This window comes from Sesamum indicum, linkage group LG6, assembly GCF_026168435.1.
Source record: "Sesamum indicum cultivar Baizhima isolate 11 linkage group LG6, ASM2616843v1, whole genome shotgun sequence".
In the NCBI taxonomy this organism is placed as follows: domain Eukaryota; kingdom Viridiplantae; phylum Streptophyta; class Magnoliopsida; order Lamiales; family Pedaliaceae; genus Sesamum; species Sesamum indicum.
In genome coordinates, this window is record NC_142662.1 from 9962918 (window position 1) to 9973602 (window position 10685).

At 33.1% G+C, this 10685-nt stretch overlaps 1 protein-coding gene across 3 annotated transcripts; it reads left to right on the forward strand.

Moving 5' to 3' along the window:
- The first annotated feature begins 1134 nt into the window (after nucleotides 1-1134).
- On the forward strand, nucleotides 1135-8931 carry LOC105164510 (uncharacterized). 3 transcript variants are annotated; one of them, XR_016065809.1, is made up of 6 exons: nucleotides 1136-1947; nucleotides 2060-2274; nucleotides 2822-3070; nucleotides 3407-6397; nucleotides 6513-6704; nucleotides 8013-8931. XR_016065809.1 is itself a non-coding variant. In XM_088881215.1 (3 exons), exons 1-3 carry the CDS (start codon nucleotides 1824-1826, stop codon nucleotides 2981-2983), a joined length of 501 nt encoding a protein of 166 aa, XP_088737341.1. In that variant the 5' UTR covers nucleotides 1135-1823; the 3' UTR covers nucleotides 2984-3294. The 3 variants fall into 3 exon arrangements, 1 of the variants encoding a protein (XP_088737341.1); XR_016065810.1 differs by having other exon boundaries at nucleotides 8028-8931; XM_088881215.1 differs by lacking the exons at nucleotides 3407-6397; nucleotides 6513-6704; nucleotides 8013-8931 and having other exon boundaries at nucleotides 1135-1947; nucleotides 2822-3294.
- Nucleotides 8932-10685: the final 1754 nt, after the last annotated feature.

Below are 10685 nucleotides of genomic sequence, written 5' to 3' on the forward strand. Positions count from 1 at the left end.
AATCATCTCAGTCAACCCCTCCCTCAAAGACTCTCACTAGTACCCATGAAATTGCATATCCTAATCAGTGTGCTAGTACCATTCTTAAATTGCAAAATAACATCTTAATTAAGTCCTCGCGCTATATCATCGTCAAGCTACACTTTCACAAGTCTTTGTTTCTTACTTCATCTTCTTGTTGTAATCCAAGTCCACCTTAATATTTACATGTTAAGGGTAACATGGATGTTTTTTATCCAAGAGGATCATTACAATACCAGCATTATTGCAACTTCCTACAGAACCTAGCGAGAATTTGTTCACCAGTGACCACATAAACCGCCAACTCTATTATTCTCCACTTGACAATCAGCCCTAACTTCAGTAACTTGCACCCTTTTGGTTATCAATCCCATGAATCAGAAACATAAATAAAACATACGATAAAACAACAAACTTGTACCACATTTGAAGAAGCTAAAACATGTACAACTTAGTTCTCAATATTCAGTGAAGATTGATGCATGACAGCAAACAAATCATAATCAACTAACCTTGTCTCTGGCAAGTGGATGAGAAAGAAAGCATGTAATTTGCTTGTGAAGATAAGCATTGTACATGTAGTAGACCATATCCTCATCATCATTCTGCATGAAAAGACACAACTGCAATTGATGGCCAGCCTAAGGACATAGATATAGAAAAACAATCTAAGAGCTACTTAAGGTCAACCAAATATCAATTTAGATAAAGGTGGTGCCACTTGTCTTATTAAGGAAAGGGATGATATAGTATAGCCTTAAAATTCAAGCATGAAATGCAAATGTACGTGTATAGCAAGGGAGACACCAACTTAAGAAAGAAAAGAAATAAGGGGAGAAAACTTAGCACCTGTTATAGCAATATTTACTTAAGTTCTGGAGAGCATTTACCAAATCAAGCACTAGTGGTCAACTTAATATGTTCTAAAAATTCAAAGGTCGGTATCTAATAATTTAATTAAGGTGTTGTCATGAGAGAGCTTATTTGTTACTTTCAAATGATTTCTCATGTCTATTTTGTGTTTTCGAGATACTTCACATAAAAAATTTGATGGGATGGAATCCAAATTGCAGGCCTGCGAGGCTGTGTTTGCTGAAGATGCTTAATTGGAGTATCTCAATTAGCTTGTACTTGATTGGATTATTGACTTTTCTCTCGTTAAAAAATGACTTTTTAGCCCCTGAACGATTTTCCTTAATGTCAGCTCCTTTATGTGAAGGAATCTGATTATTTGATGTTGTTGCTGATAGAGTGCTATTTCTTGTAGCAATACATCCACCATCTAGAGGCTCAACTTCAGGAAGAGATGTCACGGCATGCTCCTCTATATGGTGCTGGGCTGGAAGCTTTGTCAATGAAGGAGCTCGAGACGATATCACGTATCCATGAAGAAGGGCTGAGGCAGATACATGCGATACAACAGCGTAAAGGAAGTCCAGCTGGGAGTCCATTTGTAAGTTCCACAACCTACCTGACACACATGGGTTGTATCCACCTACTCCGCCTCCAATGGCTGTTGGATTGCCTCCTCCGCTTATCCCAAATGGTGTTGGGATCCATAGAAATGGGCATGTTAATGGTGGTGCCAGCCCCTGGTTCAATCGTTAGAACGATGTCCCTGATGTGAGCTGATATTGTCTTCGAGTTTGTGACACTCACTAATCTCTTTGATCAGGATTCTGGATTTCTAGTCCAGGATACTGTTATCTTCTCTGCTGAGGTTCTTATATTGAAAGAAACTTCCATAATGCAGGACTTCACTGATCAAGAAACTGACTCAGGAACTGCCTGTTCTCAGTCGGATGGAATTGGGAAGAGGAGCTCATTCACCTGGAAAGTGGAATTTCTTGTCCTTCAAGGAAATAATGGAAACTAGAAAAATTTTTCGCAAATTCTTTCAAGCTGGTGGATGTGAGCTTCGGATTGGTGGGTAGCTCTTTAAAAGCTTGAATTATTTCAATGCAAATTGCTGCAGCAGCTAGTGGAATTATGGTGGATGATCTATTCTAATTCTTTGCTACCGCCTTTGATTGTGCAGGAGTGTATGAGTCTTTTGACACCATATGTATATATTTGGAGAGTGATCAGTCAGTTGGCAGTGATCCCGAGAAGACCTGGAACAATTCTGTTATTCAGTTTATGAAGGTATCTGACATGTTGGAAGCTGATGCAGGATTTCTGCTGCGAGACACAGTTGTATTTGTTTGTGAGATCTTGGACTACTGTCCATGGTTCGAGTTTTCAGACCTGGAGGTTAGTAGGTCCTTTTTATTCTCAGTATCTGGTCACTCGGTCCTATTGATCAAAGCCATATATGGGTAATCATGGATTCTGTTGACTATAAGCAACTCTACTGATGAACATAAATCCTCATTGGTTCTCCCTTCTGCAAAAATAGAAATCTTGGCCTTGGTTATTCTAGCATGTGTGGAGCCATGTTTTGTTGCTTTGGGCACTCTTTCTTGGGTGAAATTTTTTGGTTGATTTTTGTGGTTAATGGACCATTTTTCATGCTGTATTTCGTCTCCCCTTATTCTCTTAAGGACCATCTCTCTTATCTGTTGGCAAGCATGCAAGTTAAAAAGCTGCCATCTAAAAGGATTCAAAACTTGAACACTCAATTTTACCACTCTCTTAAATTGTCTGCAGAAAACAATGATTGGCGAATAAAGGCAGCCAAGAGATTCATATTGAGCTAGAAATATGTCTTCACCAGTTGGCACTATCTTTCTCATTGTTAGCCATTATAATGTACATTTGATGTCATGCCCTGGTGTTAATTCAGTACATTGTTTTTCAGGTTTTAGCTTCTGAAGATGATCAAGACGGCCTGACAACTGACCCTGACGAACTCATTTATTCTGATGACAGTGAAGATCTAAGTGGAGATGAAAAAGACATCTTCAGAAATCTTCTATCTGGGGCCGGGTTTCACCTTACTTATGAGGACAAGAACATATAGTAAAAACTGGCTGCGGTTCTGTCTCTGTTGCTGTTTTCGGTGATCAGGAACGAGCTCCAATTACTTGTCCTGATTTGGCTTTAAACTGTAAGGGAACTAGAACTGAATTTTCACCAAGTATATCGTCAATTTTAATCAAACTTCTTCTGTTTTATACCTGTGAGGATTTCGTGGACACTTGTTAGTCTGCTATCAGCCTTTTTGCACGTTATCCCAACTTCACCAAAATTTTATTATATCATCTTTTCACTAACCCATTTAAAAGCTCCCTTTTTGTTTTAAATTTTGTATTGAACATATCTTCATCAGAAATAATTATCTAGTCTACCTTCTCGAGGCTCATACTAGTCTTTGAAAATGTATTTGTCTCTCTTGAAGCAGTATCTACTTGCTTAATTAATTTTTTTAGCAATGGCAATGCAGATAAGGTAGGCTGGTGGAGCTCATGGCTCTTGCCTCGCATGTGCACCCCTTGATAGCGGCAACCACAGCTCTACATGGCTGTCATTTTCTGATTATTGTTTGAGAGGTGCATGAAATTTGCTGCATTTTTATCTTTGCTTTGTGATTAATAGGTAAGTTTCGCAATTCTCATATGTAGAAAAGATTTGCTATGCTTGAATCGATCTTTTCTTTAGTTTCTGTAGCTCATTGCTTCTAATTAATACATTTTGACAATTGAATTAGATCAGAAAGACTTGTTTTAGAAAAATAAGGAAGATATGACTTGGAACTTCCAAAACTTTGATTTATTGTTGCTTGTGCACTCTATGTATTATGACATATTACTCCTATTGGATTAGAGTGACTTGCCAAACAATCTTTCTTGTAATAAAGTAACAAGAGATTGGAGACCAATATTCAATGTGACAATTGAATTAGATTAGTTGGGGAATTAATGTGTTGGAATGTGGATGTGTGAGGACTAAAAGTTTTTATTTGGGGGTTGACAATTTTTAGTAAACACCGAAACTTGTGAAGGAAGTTAGTGTCTTGAGAAAAATATGTGAATTATCCTGCGGTAGCACTTGAATTTTCTGATTGTTGTCTTGTGTTATCCCTTAGATTAATAGGAATTTTTGGTATAAGTCGAGATAAGCAGGAGACACTAGCACTAGTGGCATATAAAAAAAAGTAGTGTGAAGTGTGTCCCATTGACTGCATCAAATGAACAATGTTCAAGAATCAACACAAAAGCCTTTGTGTGAGCTTTTGGACCAAAGCACTTTCATTTAAACAGTGCTACATTTCTTTTGATCGAGGGCATCAAACTTAGTGTGTCCATTCTAGAACTTGCTTGTGTAATACATTTTGAGTCCGCATTCTTGTAAGATTGGTGCATTAAAGTGATAAGGGCAGTTAGGAATACCCCATTACCTCAAAAGAGCCTACCTTGAATTCACCCATAGAATAACTCATTTGAGCCTTGGCTTTTCTTTTGTTGGTTAAACCACGTTATAAGCTAAATCATCCCCTTCTTGATTATCTCCTGAACTGATTTTTGAACCCATTTAAGGGGATGGTGTTGGCTTGGTTGCTTGTAAATTGACATGAAAACGAGTGAATAACAACGGATGCAGTGGTATCCCCAAGGAAACGAAAAAGAGAAATGGAACGAGGAAATGAAAAACAAATGATGAAACAAAAAGAACAAAGAGATGAAGAAAAAGGAGAAGAGAAAGAAGAAGAAAAAAAGAAAGGAAAGAAGAAAATATTGAGGAAAAAAAAAAGAAAGGAAAGAAGAAAATATTGAGGAAAAAAAAAAGAAAGGAAAGAAGAAAATGAGGAAAAGAAGAAAAGATTGAGAAGAAAAAGAAATAGAAAACGAAAAAATTGGAGGTGTTTGATTGTTCAAATTACTTGAATCGAGTTGAATGGCAATGAGGTTGGAAAGATAAGCAACTAGGTCGGCATCGCTCCTTTGAATTCATAAGCCCTAATTCGGCCTATCTTTTGCCACACCTTGTCCTAAGCCCCATTACAACCCTTGAAAAGACCCTTTGATTCATGTATTAATTTTCATTTCGTTGGTGGAGGAGATTTGATTCACAAGCAAGCCTATGGTAATGGCATTCTATGTATTGATTTGAGTGGAACCCAAATTCTTAAACACTTTATGAGTGGAGTGATTACACTGATACCTTTGTGAGAGTGTTGAGACTTGTTTCATTTTATTTTGATGAAGTCAATGGGATACTTGTGTGTTGAATATTGTATGTTGTACTGCAAGTGCTTGTCTCAATATTGCTGGCTCTTCTTATACTATTAAGTCTTATTAATATAGGGGATGTACTTGAGTGACATGAAAGGATATTTGAGAATTGCTACTTGGATAATTTGTGTATTTGGATTGAGACATGCTTGAGGGCAGTCATGGTTTCAGTGTGGGGGAATAAGATATATTTTAAAGCTCATATGCATGCTTATTCGAGTGATTGGGAAAGATTTTATGACATACTTTAGTGATGTTAAGTTACCCCAATTTCCTAGAGGATGGGAGTGGGTGTGTAAGGTAGGTGATAGTTTTTTTCACTTCACAGTGGAAGTTGTAGGAGTGTGGTTTAACTCTTCTGTTATTGTGGTGAGGGGATTTTTGTTTAGAGCTAGCATGTTTTATAATTAATGTTGTGTGTAGTCTTCTGCCCCTTTATATACTACTTTCTGTTCTTTTATTGTTCACATATTTTCTTTACAGTTACTTTCTACTTACAAATTTGTTTAATTATAGTCTATGGTTTTAGTTTAGAATATGCTAATTAATATTTTTAATATAATTAGTAAATATATTAATTCCATATACATTTACATGCTTATAATATGTAGTTATTTTATTAATGAGATGAAAATAAAGTATAAATGTATGACAGTATGAGGATAGAAATCGATTTTGCACTCCTGATCTTGAGTTCAGAACTGCATGCGATAATGTTCATGATGATTTTTCATTGATGTGCAGTGAGGTTCCTTCTATGGCTCCTTATGCATGGCTGGTATATTCTGAAACAAAGAGAGGTTCTAAACATAAGCAGGGACTATTTGGATGTAGTGCATAGAGAACTTGCAGTGTTCTTTTCTTTTTTAATCTATTTATGTTGAAAGTATGACAGTGACTTATGATTTGTACTTTGGTGTGATCATTTGCAGGTTTGGTAAGAAAAAAACATAGTCCTTCTGATAGCCAATATCTGCAGATCAGATTCGCTGTATGTGCCAAAGCATGTGTGCTGGGTCAAACCTCGAATATGATTCTTCATTTGATTCGAGCACTGAGCGAAAGAAAGTGAGAGTATCCTGCAGTTGTTGCTGGCCAGCCCATGTTCCACTTTCTGGGAGTGCTGAGACGGTAGCATCCCTGTGATCCATGTGATCATGGCAGCAGTGGCAAGACATTCCTATGGTGGAGGACAAGATAAGGTAGTACTGTTAGTTAAAACATGTTGAACCAGAGGGCACCAATTGTTTACCCTTTTCATTTATTCTTTTGTTATGCTATTGAATTAGCTGCTTATGGATTCTTATTTGATGGCAGGATCCAGATGCTTCGATCCGTAAAAGGGCCCTCAAGCTTGTTTATCTTCTAGTAAATGAAAGCAATGTGAAGCCTTTGACAAAGGAGCTTGTTGATTATCTAGAAGTAAGTGTACCGGAATTTAAGGGAGACCTCACGGCCAAAATTTGCTCAATTGTGGAGAAGTCGAATGATCCATAGTTTGTCTATAAGGTTTGCTCACTTTCTTGTCCAATTAGTTTTATAATATGATGTTTGATGCATGCTATGTTCATGACTTCATGTGAATGTGTGTCCATGTGTCTTGAAGCAGCTCATAACTATGGAGTACTTTACAGAGTATCTACTTGATTTGGTCTCTGGATGAGTTGTTTTCTCCAACTTTCAAGGTTTAAGAAAGTTTGGTTATTGATTGATTTTGCTTTGTTTTATAGGTCAGATATTTGCTTTGTTCTGAAACAATTGTTTCAGTAACAGAACATTTAAAAGGTCTTTCTTCCTTTTCCCTACTAGTGGCCCCTCTAGCTCCTCTACGTATTGCATGTCAAAACCTTATTTTGCTCTCATTGTGGTCTTTCACCGCCACATATTTCTCAGATGCTTCAATATTTTTTCTCTTCTTTTCCATGTGTTGTGGCCTGTGATCACCCAAGTAGTAAAACATGCATGACCTGCTATATAGGTTGACAATATAAATAAATTGGTTGAACTTGAATTATGATGTATCTTCTAGTTTATTGTAGTTAAACATAATCTCATTCATCTTGCTGTGTGGTGCCAGGTTCGTTGTTTGTGGCTTTATGTATAGTATGGAGATAACATGTCTGTTGTATGCCTCTTTATTTGTGTTGCTAATAATTATTTCACAAATGGATCAAGAGAAGCTTTTGGGTATCAAATATTACTTTTCTTTTTTGTCAATCTGGGAGTCGGCTTACAAGCATTATTTTCATCCCAAACACTGGGGTGGAGTTAAGCTTAATTGCTTAAATTCGGTTCTCGATTGAAAGAGATACTGTATGAGATTAAAGCAAAATGATGAAAATGTTAATGTTCCTCTTTATCAGCAGAGCTGGGATTAATGTGCTTCGCTGATTGTATAGATGTTAAAAACTTATCTAGCATTGATTGTGTTGTTTCTTAGGGGTGTTCGTTAAGAGTCCTCCAACCTGGAGATATACCAAGGGCTCTGCCATTTGGGCAGAGTCTTAGCAGGCACCTTGCAAAACATATTTCTATACCTCATAATTGGATTCACATCTTGAAAAAAGTGACTCTCCTTGTTTCTCATAATTGGAATGACATCCGGGGAAAAGTGACTTGCCTTGCCTTGCCTTGCCTTGCTTTTTCTTTTGTAACTCATTCTGATAGATGCCTTGTTAATTAAAATTCATGTAATCTGGGAATTAATCTGTTCTTGTGGTATACACTACGCTCTTGTGAGCTTGGACTGAGCTTCAAGCTTCTCAATTTTACCACCTTGTAAAGACAGCCTTGTAGCCACGTAATAACACTTTGCAGGGAATGAAAACACAGTTGCTGAACTGAGGATGGTAACCTTCCAGTGACGGTCAAACACGGATTTACTTTGCATGGTGAGAACATCTACATTCTAATGTAGCTCTTTTCCATTCCTACTTCAACCTTAGGAAAGAAACATGATTAATAAACAAACTTGTTTTTTCATTAATTTGTGTTCTTTACTAACCATTCATTTCGTTTTGCTTACAGCCTATTGCCAAGAAGCGAATGAAGTTCATTCCATTGGTTACAGCACTCAGTTGTTTTAAATTTATGAGATGAGCTTCTGATTGATAATTATTATGAATAATAAGACCTCATACTTTTAAATCATATATATTAATTTAAAATATAAATAAGAGATTAAATTTTAAATGTAGAGGGGTATAAATATCTGTATATATTTAATTAGTTATTAGGTTATAAATTTAAATTATCTATGCTAATAAAATTTTTGGGAAACAATGAAATTGATGAGAGCAATCGAGAAGAAGTGTGGTTGTTAGGAGTACTGGAAAGTGAATATTCAAATTTAAGCATTGAATATAGAAGTTAAATGCTTTTATTGCGTTGATTGATCTACTCAGAGTTGATACTTAGAGATGGTTCAAAATGGAGGTAATCCTTTTATTTAATCCTTAATGTATCAAATAGCTCCTCTTTTTTGTGCAGGAATGTGATTGTTGTGGAAAATTGGCAAGAGCAACAACTGTCTTCCTCTGATAGGCTTGCAATTTGCATGGAGTTTTGATTATATATCATTGCATTCTCTCTGTTGTTATTCTTTTATTTTTTTAATAAAATATTTAAATTCCTTCTTCATTTCCATTCCCCTTTTCTTTCTTCTTTCCCCACCAACTTTCTTTCCTTTTTCTCCACTCGATGCTGCGATTTTGCCACTGGTCACCAGCTTGATTGGTTATTCATCACAATCTCTCTCTCTCTCTCTCTCTCTCTCTCTCTCTCTCTCTCTTAACATAACTCGACTTTTTGATCGGTTTGTAGTTTATTATTTTTTATAAAATTTTTATATTAAATTACCACACTTGCATAAATTATTTTTATTACTAAAAAGTAGAAGGGGTGTCAAAGTAATATTTATAGAATGAATACTATAACTTCATATATATCTATATTATTTTTACTAAATCCAAAATTATTTTATTAATCTTCTTATTGAATTGTTTAAGTCATAAATTAATAAAATAGATCAATTAAGATATTATAAATTATTTATAATTAATATTCTAAATTTTTTAATCAGTGTGTAATTTACTCTTCTTAAAAATAAAATATTATATTATTTGATTTTATATTAATAAAATAGTTATTAGGTTATAATTTCAATTAAAAATTAGCATATTAAAAATTTAAATTAAAAGGTTAATATTTTATTTTTATTTATAGCTAAATTTTTATTAGCAAAAGATAGAGAATGTGTCGAACAATATTTAATATAGTAGATAGAGAGTGTGTCAAATCAATATTTATGAGAACTATAATATGATCTCCAATTTTTTTATTATAATAATATAAATTGTTATTATTTTATTAACTTTTTTTATGTATAATAAGTACTCCTTTTTATAATGAAAACACTATAAATTTAGATTAAAAAGTTATCATGATTAATTTTATTTTTATTATCCGAATGGGCCAAAGCAATATTTGAGAATGAAAATACACCCATATATATTTTTTATTTATACTAATTTAAATTTAATTAAATTGGAATATAAAGTTACATCTTTTAGCAGTTTTATATTAAATTGTTTAATGAATATACTAATAAAATTACTTAAAAGGTTTTAAATTTAAATTAGAAAATTAACACCTGTATAAATTAATTTTTTTTTAATTACCAAAAGCATAGGGGTGGTGTCAAAGCAATACTTATGAATGAATGATTCCGTATATTTTTTTTATTATCTGTACTAATTTATATTTTATATTATTTTATTACTTTTTATAGAATGTATATATTAAATATAATATTTAATTGATATTAATAGTTACGAGATAATAAATTAAATTGAAAATGACTTAATCTATATATAAAACTATACATTAAAGTTGCATCTATTAATAATTGAATATTAGATTATTTAATTAATATATTAATAAAAATTAGTTATTAAGTTATGATTTCAAATTAAAACTTTTTGTAATAAAAATTTGTTATTTTTATTTATAACTAAATTTATTTATACTAAATTATATTTAAATTATTTTATTAAACTTTTTATAGAATCTTTATATTACATTACATATTTAATTGATATTAATAGTTACAAGGTAATAAATTAAATTAAAAATAATCTATTTTTAGAAGTAAAAGATGTAAATATTTATTTTTATTCATAACAAAATTTTTTGTTACCAAAAGGTAGAGGAGATGTGAACACAATATGACCTCATTGTAATTTAATTCCCCTATTTAAAAAAATAAAATAAATGTAATTCCAAATTTCTTTTATCATAATAATTTGAAAATTAACTTTTTTCTGTATAATTTGAAAATGGATGAAAATTATTGTTTTATTAATAATTTATGCAGATACAAATATAATTAATTTGATTATATTATTGAATTATATTAATTAATTATATGAAAATATATGTTACAAAGTAAATTACATAAAGAATAAATTTAATTTTAGATCATACTTAAAC